At 38.8% G+C, this 14,219-nt stretch overlaps 1 protein-coding gene across 2 annotated transcripts in view; it reads right to left on the bottom strand.

The window, feature by feature from the left end:
• The window catches only part of RCBTB2 (RCC1 and BTB domain containing protein 2), a 32,447-nt gene that overhangs the window by 7,528 nt on the left and 10,700 nt on the right, over window positions 1–14,219 (bottom strand). Inside the window, exons 4-11 of one of the 2 annotated variants that reach the window (XM_010400440.4) lie at window positions 13,745–13,895; window positions 12,482–12,648; window positions 11,636–11,794; window positions 10,478–10,585; window positions 8,215–8,357; window positions 6,295–6,485; window positions 3,306–3,432; window positions 142–278 (exon numbers count right to left, since the gene is read on the bottom strand). In XM_010400440.4, the coding sequence (XP_010398742.2) occupies window positions 142–278; window positions 3,306–3,432; window positions 6,295–6,485; window positions 8,215–8,357; window positions 10,478–10,585; window positions 11,636–11,794; window positions 12,482–12,648; window positions 13,745–13,895 (1,183 nt within the window). The remainder of the gene's footprint in view (window positions 1–141; window positions 279–3,305; window positions 3,433–6,294; window positions 6,486–8,214; window positions 8,358–10,477; window positions 10,586–11,635; window positions 11,795–12,481; window positions 12,649–13,744; window positions 13,896–14,219) is intronic. The other variant, XM_010400439.4, reaches the window with a different exon arrangement.

The following is a 14,219-nucleotide window of genomic DNA, read 5'->3' as shown; positions in this document are numbered from 1 at the left end:
TCTTCCTGACACCTGCCAACCTCAAGATTTAAGAGCTAATGAAACTAAAATTAACAAGCCCTGCTTTCCTTACCCAGTAATGACACAGACTGAACTTTTCAAAAACAATAATCTAGAGTAATTTACATTTATGACAAATACCTATTGCATCTTCAGGAGGGAGCCTAATGTTGTCTGTATACAGATATTCCAGGAAGGCTCGGTAAACAGGATAAGAAAATTCACTCATTTCTATAATTTCATCATCATTATTGAGTATGGAGCGAAAATGTTCACACCTACAAAACATGAACAAAGATTGTACACTGTAAAGAGTTAAGCTTGAAAGATGAGCTGCAGCAAGAAGTTGGTAAAAAAATAAATCAGTCCTAACAGACTAAATACACAAGCAGAACCTCTAGCTACATGATTTCTTGCTTTGAACATCTTAATTTCTTTAAGCCTTATAAGGCTTATAAGCCTGATACATATAATTCAGAATTTTATTTGTTGTTAATATTGTATGGCAGGATCCATTTCTACTTACAATATCTATAAGGATTATCCATCTGGTTTTGATGCCATTTTCTTAATTACATTGTACATTAGCAATCAATTTTATTCCCTGTCTCGTAGCAGATAAAGTTTACAATTAACTTAGATAATTCCGACATTTGACCCTGATTTCTCCAACACTACCTAATGAAGAGGGAAATCATTAATAGTTTTAGATATCATTTATTCCAGTGTCAGAGTCCATACACAATTTAGCATTAATCATTATATTCAAGGATAAATTATTGAAAGCGAAGACACTCTCACTCAGATCTTTCATCACCTTTTTCTTACAAGTCTGAATACTTCTGTAACAGATACAAACAAGGACAAAGCACTGCCTTTGACAGCTGTAATCTGCAACTTGCAGTTCACAGTAATTTACAATGTACTGTAACATACTGTTCCCTAAAAAGCATCCTAACATTTGCACTGTTTTCAAAATTTTTGTTGATATAAATGAACATCACCACCTCTGATAACTTTTCCTATAAAAACCACAATTTAATTGTACCTTTTTGTACTACACTAATTTATAACTCTCCCACATCTAAATTTTCTCTTCTTTTACTCAAACTTTTCTATAAAAAGTAGGATGGTTTCCTTTTAATGTCTCTGAGACAAGACTACAACCTAAAGACAGTATCACTTAAATCCAAATGAAAAACAATTAACTAATCACTTAAGTTCTTCACATTTTACTGGTTATTGAAATAATTTTTTTTATCTCAGTATTTTGGGGCTTTTAGTAAAAGAATGGAAACCCTTGTCAAATTCATAAAGAAATAAAAAGTCATTATCTAGCTTCTGCATATCTGTTACCACATTCTGGCATTGGGAGAAGCCAAAAAAACCTCATTGTTTTGCTTCCCAGAGCCTCATGTTAAGTAGTGGTGACCATGCTATCCATCCAGCGTGGATCAGACCTTGGGAATGGTCTGTGCGCCAATGGCACCACACAAAAGTCAGAGAGAAGGTGGTACACACTGATCCCTGAAAAAGTAATAAGTAAATGAAAATAAAAATTGGTTAGCACACATCCTCCAGCCTGAAAAGCATTTTGGAGTGACTCATCCTTTGGAGTGTCTCTCTCCCTGTTACCATCAGGGACAGCCCAGCCCAGTTCTGGCTGGCTGAATGCAGAGCTGATGAGTCCCACCCACACACTGGGATGTATCTGTTCCTGCAGGCAGCGCTGCCCTTGGGCTGCTCTCACTGAGCCGGGCGTTCCCGGACATTTCGCCACCACCGCCAGCCAATAACCACCAACAAGGGGATCCAGTTCAAGAACAGGAATAGGACAAGAAGGAAAGCAGTCCTCATAAGCAGTAAAGAAAGGACTGGATAATGAAAAGGAACTTGTACCAGCACTGCTTTCATGGCAGTGCTCTGGAAGAGGCTGAATGCTGCAAAATACCATTTTAAATACCCTGATCCAGTTGCATCATGACACTCAAACAAAATATTAATTTTACAGACTGTGCCTGATGCTTTATTATTCCTTCATAGTATTTTGGTAACACCATATATTTAAATCTATTTTAGAATTAGACATATTTCCTTCAGAGAATGCCACATAATCTGAGAAAGAGAGCAAGAAAAAAGAAGTAACAGAAAGCCACATACAGTCTGATTATCAGGAAAAAGAACCTCAGGAACATTTTGGGCATACACAAGATTTGATTTTGGTTTGGTGGTATCTGATAGAGAACACATGGCATTCCAAATGAAGAGGGTGGACTATAGGCATGAGTGTAATGTACAAGCAATGAAGCCAGTAAAGGGAAGACAAAAGTAATACAGGTAATCGATGCAGTAAGAGGAGAGCAGAAAAAACTCCAACAAAAAAAAAACAGGCAAGACTTAACAGGGAATTTCAATTTTACACAGTAATATACAAGAAATCACTACTAGGACTCAGGAGCAAAAGTAGGAAGATGAGAGTGGTGATAAACTGAGTGAGATAGCCAAGCATTTTGAGAAAAAAATAGCAAAGAGAAAAAAATACTGTAACAATGAGGAGGACGAAGCAGAAGCAGTTGGCAAGGCAGAAGAGATCTAAAGCAGTGTCTCTAAAATATCCCAGTAGAAACCACATCAGCAGTAACAAATTAATCTCTCTGCATGTTAATAATAATGAGATCATTCTGTAGAACTGCTTATGTCAAATCTCACTGTAAAGTGGTTTTAACTTGCAAAAAGTTGTAAAAACAGAAAGAGAAGCCAGCTTAAAAGTCAAACTCACTGATAAGAAGGTTTAAAACAAGTAGAACAAGAAATCTGTCATAAAAGGAGAAAAAAGAATCTGGAGAGCACCTACAGAAGTTGCTGAAACAACTGAAGGGTCCTGTGGAAGGAAAGAAAGCCAAGAATAAACAGAACCCCCTCAAATCATTCTGGTGGAGGAAGCCAAACATATAAAGAAGGAAAAAAACTGATTCTAACTACTGGGAAGACAGCAGAAGTAAGTGAGCCTTTTCCTCAGCAGCAATAACCAAGGTTATTGGAAATCATGGTCAAGGCCATTTAGGCAGCACAAAGGAGGATAGATGTCAGATGGAGGGAAGTGATGGAAAGACAGGTAGTAGAGCAACATGTTTGATAATTACAAGGAGTGACAGAGAGTAACAGCAAAGAACAGCAGATGAATCCCTGACTCAGGGAAAAGGGAATTTGTAAGAATAAGTCAAGAATTTTCTTCAGTGATGACTCAGCACAGTGGACTACACTACACAGTTTAGTTTATACAATTTATACAGTTTGTTCCTTACCTAATTTTGAGAAGAACTTTATGAACATGAATGTATTTTCCATCCACTAGGAACTTCAGGTCTGCAGTTTCAGGGTTGTCAAATTCCTTCTTTAGTGACTGGGCTACTGTCAGATGGTCATCAGGCTCTAGAATAAATAGGGGACTTACTATAAAGTAGTAAGCAATACAAGTATCTCCCACTACAACATTCTGGGTATCTGTCAGCAATTAACACTCTTAATAAATACATCTCCTTAAGGCTAGTAAAACCCCCCAGCAGCCTGTGCATTCTGTGTGAGCCAGAAAAGCAAAGAAAGGACAGCTTTCTTCAGTTCTTTTTAGTTTCCTGCTCCAAGAAAATATCTCTATTAAAAAACCTGTAAATTCCACTCCTCTAACTCATCTATATCAGGCCAGAAAAAAAAAAAAAGGTCTCAGAAGTTTACTGCTGCATCTGATAGAAGATACTGTCAACCATTAATAAGTAAATTATCTCAAATTAAAACTGTTAGTTACTATAAGAGCCTCAAAAGATCAATTAAAAATCATAATAAAATTTTCTGAAATGCTCTCATGAGGAGACATTATATTACAGCAAAAATAAATCTATTACAGAAACAACTTGCTGGTTGCAGTGAAACTGCCCAGTGCAATATCCCTAAAAGTAAATACCAACACTTACAAGTCTATTCTAAAAGGATAGCTTTCCCTAGACTTAATGGTGTTAGAAGCATAGTGTGTCAATGTCTGCATATTCCTGTTTGTGTCATATATCTGTATATCCCACTGTGTACATAACATTTGCATTATAAAGTTACCAGACAGCTTTGAGAAGTCATTCATCATTTGCATACAAAATTTTACCTCCTGAACTGATCCAAATCTTCATCACACTCAGAGAACCATCTTCTTTAATACTACTAAAAAAATCAACAACCCCTTCCACCCCCAAATCTCATTCTTAACCATCACAACATTTTGTCTTCTTACCATATAAATACTCATTATAGGTTTATACAGATCTTGTGGGTCAGTAATTAGTTGTTCTCTACAGAAAATTACATAAATGCTAGGTCCTGTAACCTAGCAAGCTAGAAATTAAAATAGTATTCAGCTGGAAATGGAAAGACCTTCTCCACAAGCTCTAGAAAAAGCTTAACCCACACACACACTTTGATACTGTTACACTTTGTTTAGCACAATCATTTTGCATTTCATTTAGAGAATGTCAGGTATACCCAATTTGGGTTGGTACAGGTAAAATGGATGGGGGAGAAAAATCCAATATAGTGGTAAGAAAAATGAAATATTTCTGAAACAATGATACTGTAAAATACTTTGTTTGTTTTTATTTTGTACAATATGTGGTTTATTTATTCAGACCTCTGCTATCCAAACAAGTAAGCATTTTAGCAACTAATGCAAAGCTGAAACTCTTCTTCAAAGTTAACTGGCAATCCAGATGTCCAAGATACATCTCCAGATGACTTCTACAGCCATGAGAGGAGAACTGAATATAGTGGGGTTCAGCTTAGAGGGAAACCACATGCTTTTATTTCACTGTTACAGCAGTGAAGGGGGAACCAGAGGAAGGGAATGAAGAGGCAGTTCACACTGACAAGGCACAAAGCCAAGAAAACTCCTTAGCAGCCTGTGCTAAGAATTGTATTAGAAATGTCCGAACTGCCACAAACATGGAGAGAATGGGAATGCCTGGGTGTGGAAGCACCAGAATAAAACACAGAGGGCTGTAAGCATGGCAGATGTCCATGGCACCGAGGTCAGCAGATGTAAGATCCCAGGACACAGCTGTCTGAGGATTCTCACCACGCGTACATCAGGTAACAAACAATAGTGAGTCAGTCCTGACAACTAGCCAAGGTGGGACAGGATGAAGAGGACAGTCACACTCAGCTCCTGGAGTGTGCAAAAAGGCACATCTGAAACCAGCACAGTCATCTAACTAAAAACAACCCAGGAGACATGATAAGGGCCTGATAGCCAGCATCCTATACCCTGTGTCATCAAAAGGAACCCTGCTCAGAGCCCCTGAATAGTGCCGGGATGCTGAACAGACCACTTGGCACATATCAGAATGTGGCTTTTAAAGTGCATCTGAAACTTGTTTTGTTTAAAAAGAAAAGTAACTTTTTCCTCCTGTAAGGCTTCACCTTATGCTTTGGTACAGCGTTGCTGCAGTAGTGGTATTTCCAAAGGGACCAAGAAGTCATGGTCAAAAAAACCCCAAAAAGCCCCACAAACCCCCCGAGAACAACAACAAACAAACAAACAAAAACCACAACAAACCAAACCAACAAAAACAACAACAAAAATACCCCAACAAACCAAACAAAAAAACCCAGCAACACCCCAGCAACTTTATTAGAAACCATTATGGGATTAAATTGTAGCTGAAGAATGAGCTCTCTGGTAGCCAATGCTGTATACTTAACTCTTTCTAGTCAAGGCCAGCAAGACAGATCTTAATGCTAACCAAATATCTGAGATCCAGCAACTTGTCTCTTCAGAAGACCAGGTCATGATCACTTGTGATGAGATTGAGTGCTTGTGGCCAATTCAGAACACGGGAATTTGGATCCCTCAATTCTTAGCAGTCTACTTAAGACCATCAAAGAAAGCTTCAGAGTTCCTAAGGTTCTGCATGGCTTCCTCAAATCTCCAAATTAAAACTCAGCTTTTCCACCCAGAGCCACTGGACAGTCACATACAGAGGTTATACAAAAAAAGCCCCATCCCAAACCTAAGGCATTTCCCCATAGAAATAACCGACATCAATAAAATGGACAATTACTTAGCACTGCCATCAGGCTTTAGCAATTTTTTACAATTCCATATTACACTTACATATATGTAACATGTCACTAGGACTACACTTCCCCGTGTAAATTTTTGAGAGAAACTAAGTTTAGGCTTCAAACACACACAACTGTTTTATGAAGTAATGATTCTACTTAGAAGATGTCAGAAAAAGAAGTATTTCAGCTCACCTACGGAGAGCAGGCGCCACATGACGGCGGGGGTGGCGAAGCAGGCGAACACATCGTCAGTGCAGGCAAAGTGGGTGAGGTGGGGGAAGGTCACGGACTGGCCCCGGCACTGGCCCCACATGTACACCTGGCCACTCTGCGTCTTGGCAGCCGACGTGTGCGCAGAGTGGCAGGCTGCGATCTCTATAACTCTGAATTCACAAGCAAACAAAAGAATAAAAGCAGGTCACTCCCATTAAGAGCAAAATGCAGTGAATAATCTCACGGCCTCCTGTCTTCTGCTGGTGCAAGACATGCTTGTAAGCACACATGTAAGTAAGGATGCTTTCTGGTCATACATAGCAAAATTAAAAAGGGCTGCCAATGTTTCTTCAAAGAGAATGCACTCAAACTTTCTCTGTGGAAAAGCATCTTGGGAGCAAGCAGCCACGGTGGCAGTAGAGCCCTGTATCTACTGCAGCACACTGCTGACCCCTCAGCCATCTCAAGCAAAGCTATGATGAGTTTCAAGTCTCTGAGTGTCCTTGGTGGTGCTGGACAGTGAGGTGAGTGGCTGCATTGAGCCGTAGAGAACAAATACTTGGAGAAGACGAAGAAGGAAATGAGGAGACATTAAAAAAAAATTGCCTTTTGGCTTATAATTGAAAATTAATGAAAGCCTTTTTACTTATTGGTAACAGTTATAAACCAAAAAGTTAAACATACTTCATCTTCATCTTACTCATATAATTATTATTACTTACATGTAAAGGACTTTCATTTTTAAAATTAAATATTAGAACCAAACAGCACTTAAAGTTGCTTCTAAGTGTCTTTTAGCTAGGCTATGTCTCTAATTCTAAGGTTGATTTAGGACTTCAAAACTCCCACTGTGTACAGCATTACACAATCCACTGTTTTGCAGTCTGAACTACTGCTTGTTTACTTGTTTTCCAGCTGCCTGGGGATAATGGCAGGGTAACAACTTGTTTAAAGCTGTATGCACAAATCTTGCAGGCTTTATTGAGGCAAGATTTTCACTGGCACAAAGAATTCATATTCTGACCAACAAAAGGGAAAGGCAGCATGCAACATTAAAACTTGTATTAAAATCATTATTGTAACATTTTAACTGAGGCCTAAGTGTCTGGAAAAAACAAAATCAATGTTTTAAGCAAAACCACAAATAGACACAAAGAAATAGCAATGTTCAAGATCAGGCCATGTCTCATCACCAGAGCAGCGATGCCACTTCCTCACAATGACGTGCTCAGACAGAGGGTTAAGAGGGACATCTCACTTTCCTTCTTATTCACAACAGGAGGCCAAAATCAAGACCTCTGATCATATACATACATGGCTTTACAATAGCAATAGAAATAACTGCCCCACTAACCCCTCGAGGACCCAGAGGAAAATATTAAACTTGCAAAAATCTAAGCTTAATTTTTAGGCAACAATGCTAAGAAAGAACTCCTCCCTTTCTCTTTCTCCTGGGTTATGAGCCAGATTTAATAGCAGAAAAAACACAAATTGCTGATGTCCACCCTTCACTACTTCTGAGTATGCTTCTCGTCAAAAGTAGCACATTAAAATACAATTTATATTCACAGACAATAAAGCTTTTATTGTTGACTTCAAACAAACAATGAAACTACACCACTGAAGGGAAACTGCAATTAAGGCCTGTAAAGTACAGTGTGAGCCGAAGCAGAAAATAGCATATTCAGGCTCAGAATATCCAGTTTCTTTTTCACAGGGATGGTTATGGGGCAGATTCAAGCACTTTCAGTGAAAATTCTGTTCACATTTAGCAGATGAACCATTGCAAAAAATTATAGGCTCCTTCTCCCCAAAAAATAGATTAAAAATACCATAATTTTATGTAGTTCTTCTCAGAGCATGTCAACCAATGTCTGATTGCAAGACTGTAAGTATTACCTGTCCTTATCCACAATAACTGTTGTAGGGTAAGACTGGTTACTTTTATTCCCAGTACCTAACTGGCCGTATGAATTGGCTCCCCAGGCATATATCTGACCTTCATCTGTTAGCACTAATGTATGTGCATAGCCACAGGCAACCTATAAGGAATAATAAAAAGAAGAAAATCTCATTTTTATGTAATTGTAAGTTAATACAGATAGATGCATCTTATGCTATACGTCAATGCCATTGATTCTATACCAGTGTAAAAACTATAAATACAGGTGAGTTGATTACAAATGGAAGGAAATCAGATGAGGTGACTTTGAGGAAAAAATATACCAATGAGAAACCCTGGCAGATAATCTCAAGAGCAGAGCAAAAAGAATAGCTGGAAACTGAGAAAGAAGGAAAGCCTTATGACAAATGTGAACAACATGCAGAAAAGTGAAGATTGCCTGCCTTGCATTGGCCTTGCTCCAGGGGCAACCGCTCCAATATGAAGAGCTTACCACTGGAAAAACAGGTGGGGTCTCCCTGTCTGCTCCTCTCATCCCTGACTGACAGCCACACAGAACTGCCCCCTCCCTGTGCCAGCTCTAGTGCTCAGAGAACCCTCTGCTGACATAACTCCCCATCTCTGGAAGTGTTTAAGGACAGGCTGGTCGAGGCCCTGAGCAACTCAGTCCAGTGGAAGGTGTCCCTGCCCATGACAGGGGGTGGAACTGGATGATTTTTAGGGTCCCTTCCAACCCAGGCCATTCTCTAAACTTACATCACTGGAAGAAAACTCTCACAGTAGGGTCTAAGGACCACACAAGGTAAGCAACAAGAGCAATCTGCCAGGAAAGAGAGGGAAGAGACAAAACTCTCCATTTTGATGGCAGCACACAACTGTGTCAACTCATAACCTCTAGCGGGAAACCCTCTTGGTCCTGCTGAGCTGCCTCCCCAGGTACCTCACATCAGATTGTTCAAAAGTCCACTTTACATATGCAGCACATGCCTCACATACAGACAGATACACAGTGGCAACACTACCAGCAACAGTCTTGCTCTGCAGGAGTTAGTGTAACTTAGTAGAGATAGATGGCTATCAAAAACCAATTTACATTGTTCAAAACTAGCTCACCTATCTTTATATGACCTGCAAAGCAGATCTACCATAACTACATATACCCCACTGACATCCATGAAGCATGTGATGTAATTTAAATTAAATAAACCTTTAAGTTATTTACTTCAAGAGAAAGATCTACAGCATGGTATTAATCAATATCAAGTAAATGAAGTGGATGGAAATAGAATCTAAGCCAAACTTGCTGGAGCACTCTCTAAATAGAAGAATAAATACAGGGGAACATAATACTCACTTTATTATATTACTATCCAACACCAGTTGCTACCAGCAAAGCTACTGTTTACATCCTAGGCACTGAATGTAAAATGATGTAATTAAATGAGTTTCTTTTAAAAGACTTTAAAAATCCCCAGCTTCCCTGAGTAAATGCCATAAATATGATCCAAAGTTCAAAACACTCTTGCAAATTTTCACTGGGTTGCAAAACCAATGTTTTCTAACAGATTGTATCATTTTCCTGACAGTATCCTCTTTTTTGCATAAATCAATGAAAGACTTCCAGTATCAGTCCTGCAGTCCATTTGCATACTTCTTATTAGCCAAAAGAAGTTATCAGTTTGCTAGTTACACTGGTGGCAGCCCCACTATTTGGTAAAGTGCAATAACCTCCAAAGGTCAAGACTAACCATGGAATCATACCAAATGTTAGCCAAATGCAGTGGGAGGTAATTTGTTCAGACTCCAAACACCAGTAAGTCAGTGTGGCTGGAGTGCAGTTCTGAAAGGGAAATTCAGTCTGCAAGACAGACAAAATGCTAAACTGAGGCATTTTTCCAGAAAAGAAGGCGGGGTTAATGAAGAATGGAACATCCTGGAAAGACTGTTATCTACTAAAATAACAGGAAGTTTTTTTTAATTAATTTTCACAAGGAAGAAAAAAACCAAAACAAACATTTCTAATGGTCTAGTCCTCTTTAAGTAAAATCCTGACCTCATGGAAGTCAAAGGCAAAATTCCCACTGAACTCCACAGGGTCACAGTTTCTCCCCTGTTGGCGGAGGTCCATTTTAGGACACGTGTTTTTCATTCTGACGTCACTTGAAACAAAGGGCTACCTCCTTCAAAGGCAGCATATGCTGCCTATAGGACACTTGCAGAGGTTCCTAGAGGGTTTGAGGTGGAGCAGCACACACGTACCCGCTGCACACGAATGCCCTGCAGGGCTGCGATCCGGCACGGCGTGGGCTGGTTGCCGCTGCTGCCCAGCCCCAGCTGGCCATTCCCATTGTACCCCCAGACATAGACCTTAAAACAGAGACAGGGACTTTTAACTGGTTGCTACTATTCACTTCTTTTGAAAGCAATACAACTGCTTCAAAGTTTAAATAATAGTAATTTTCTTCAATCTTTCTCACCCCATATTTTAGTACTTTATATGTAGATACACACAGACGATCACATATACCTACCTATATAAACACATATATACACGTTTCTCTTTAAAATGCCAGTTACATGCTCATCTAGAATTCTAAACTTCCATACTCATGCTCTTTAAGAGTTAGATTATGTAGGACTACAATATTTTAATATGAAGAACAGAAATTCAGTGATTCATATGGCTGCCTGCCAGCACAGAGCAAATCCAGCATAATACTTCCCTTCTTCAAAGAGCTAATTTCTCATTCCAAAATCTTCTAACAGAAAACACACTAGAACAAGTATAAACTGGAAGCTATGCACAACAGTTTGAGTAGGCAGCTTTATGCCAGACATAAGAAAAAGGGACAATACTGAGCTCTGGTAATTTCAGTGACGTATGTTCTACTGCAAACAGTCAATAGCTACCCAGTTCTACACTCAAGTGTTTGGAGAAATGGAGCTAGCAAGGATGTATGCTGCCCAATATATGAACAAAATCAAGAACTCTACAACCTCCTTGTGTCTTTGCAAAGAGGATAAAAAAGTATGAGAGAGATTCAAGAGGTACTCCCGTACAACAAATATATGCAATGTACTTCTATTTTCTTTGTTTTCTCTTAAGATGTGTGTATATGAGCACTGAAAATTAAAATATCATTCAGTGATTATTCTCACATTCACTGATTACTCTCACACACAACACTTAAGATTCTAGTATAGACAATAATTTATTTGTCTATGAATGCTAAAGACAGCAGTGGTATAAAAACAAAGGTTTTTATGAGCAGTATAAGCAGCTACCCCTGAGGGAATCTGGAAAGGTAAACCTTCTTTCAGAATAATAGCTCATTACTACCAGGCTTGAAATTATCTACATGCCAAGTTATTATACGAAATAAAATTCAGTTCAAATATTCACTTAAAATTTCTTACCTCTCCATTTTCCACCACAGCCATAGAGCACATCTGTCCACAAGCTATATTAACTACTATTTTATTCTGCAGACAGCTGGTAACTCTTCGAGGAATTGGTTGATTTGCTGTTGAACCAGATCCAACCTGGCCCGAGTTATTATAACCCCATGTGTATACCTGTTGCAAAAGAATTGTCATCAAGGATGGCTTTATAATGTAGAGTTCAAAGTACATATTCAAGAGAGAAAAAAGCTGTATGCAGAAAAAATTTCATTTTGTATGTGCAAGTGGATGCATTGTTTTGCAGACCGAGGAAGACACATAGGTTTACAACTGAACTGTTTCTAACAAAAACATGCCAATCTAAGTATTTATATATTCCATTCTTTTATGTTCCTCCACACAAAGGCAAGAGGAAAGATGATGGCTGCAGTTAATGCTGGAAGAATCCATTGCTACTCTTCCAGAATCCAAAGTAGAATAGCTAAGTGGCACAAATGGCACCTCAAGGCAAATTCCAGGAAACTTTCTACTTTGGCAGGTAGAATTCCTTACAGTGAATGTGATTTACGTTAACATCAGCTTTAATGCCATTAAGCATTTAAAGCAGAGTATAGCATAGGAAGGAACTGGCTGCATAATTTGTTATTACAAGCAGATGCGGCACAAAATCAATGTTCTGCATGCACTTCAAAGCAGCTACACCCTAAAAAGTTCCAATATTTTTGGAACATTTGTGTTGCATCAGCACTGTGAGGATTGCAAGAAGCAAGGTCTAATGCTACAGGTGCAGAGTGTTCTCCTGTTTCTCACATATGTGAATTCCACTAAGAGAAAACAGATATTTATTCTCACTACACTCACCTCTCCGTCAGATGTTAACACCATAGAATGGTGAGAGCCACATGCAACTTCAATGACTTTCTTGTTCACCAGGTTAGTAGAGACTTGACAGGGAATGAAACCATGATTTGTTGTACCATTGCCCAGCTGACTATAAGCATTATGACCCCATGTATACACTTCTCCTTCTACAAGAAAAATGTAAAGAGCTGGCTGAAAAATCTCTGTTTCTCCAATGGGTACACAACATAAAATTACAAACTAAAAAGTCAAATTCAATAACAATATGCATACTTAAGTGTCTAAATAGATACATGTCCTTTGGGGCTCTTCAGCCCATGGGTGTAACAATGCTACCTTCTCACAGTGTTGACCACAAATCCAAAAGGATAGTATCACCATAATCATAGTAAAGGAAAACGTATTTCTGCAAGAAAAGGGATGGTGCAATACAGAAGAGAAAAGGATGAAATGACGCTCAGAGTCCCCATTTAAATTTCTTTGTTACTGACAATTGATTAGAATTTTTGTCTATGCCCTGGCACTGCTTCCCATTTTGGAAAATTCAAATAATAAGCTTTCATTCCCTGACAATATGCATATTCCCTAAGAACTATAAAGGCAAAAAATGCTACACTAAACCAATACTTTTCTGTAAGAACTGGTTAAGTCGAATTACTTTATCTTGTCAACAGCAATCAACCTTTTCTTCAGTTCACCAACATGTGAATACAAATTTCAGTAAACACATGAAACATCCGGCACAGAAATATACAGCAAAGTGGAAATGACAATAATTAACACAAGAATTGTGTAACGTATCACAGCCCTCTAAAAGGCAAGTTAAAAAAGGCTATTAATGCAAATGGAGTTACGAAGAAAAATCATCAAGGATCAGTTCTGGATCTGCTCTTTGGCAGTACTTCATCATCAGGGTAAGGAGTATGAGTGTGTCAGTGAGATCTGCCAGCAACAGAGCTCAGAGGAATACAGATGCATACATTAAAAAGGCAAGTAGAATGGTCTGCCGTGAAGACTGGAGAAAATGATGGAACGCAACTGAATAGTAGTAACTGAAGTAGTAACAAGATCAAAGTAGGGTTTGAAAAACTTCTAAAAATAAAAAGCTGACATGTCATATTTGCCAATGAAAATACACTGGACTTAACAGTCCAGAATACTTATCTCAACTCTCTCTCACACATTATCAGCCCAGACTTTTCACACCTGCTGGATGAATTTAAGTGGACTCTCTGAAAAAACAATATTCAGATCATACTTTACCTTCTGTAGCAAGAACAACATGAGGGCCACTTCCATAACTCAGGCAGGCTATCTTTTTGCCACACAGGGAATCTAACCTCCTTGGTTCTATAGTGCTCTGCATGTCTCCTGTTCCCAAACAGCCACTGCAGTTCATGCCAAGCACAAAAACCTGTCATAAAAGAATCACAGACTCATAATTTAGGTTGCAATGGAAAACGTCCTCCAAAGGTCAACTAGTCCACCCTCATGCTCAGCAAAGATCTAAACAGATAGTTGACTCAAGGCCATGTCCAAAAGATTCTAGAACAGCTCCAAGGAAAACAAATCTTGCAACTCCTTCAGGATTTAACCCCTCTTACGGCAATTTTTTCCTAGTATTGAATCAGAACTTCCCATCTTGCAGTTTGTGTCCACAGCTTCTCATCCTGTCACTATGCACTTGCAACAAATGTCTAACTCCATCTTCTCTGTTCTGTGACAGTGGTAGGAAGCC

Source organism: Corvus cornix, chromosome 1 (genome assembly GCF_000738735.6).
Source record: "Corvus cornix cornix isolate S_Up_H32 chromosome 1, ASM73873v5, whole genome shotgun sequence".
Taxonomy (NCBI): domain Eukaryota; kingdom Metazoa; phylum Chordata; class Aves; order Passeriformes; family Corvidae; genus Corvus; species Corvus cornix.
Note: the sequence above shows the minus strand (reverse complement) of the source record. Positions and strands in the feature narration are given on the sequence as shown.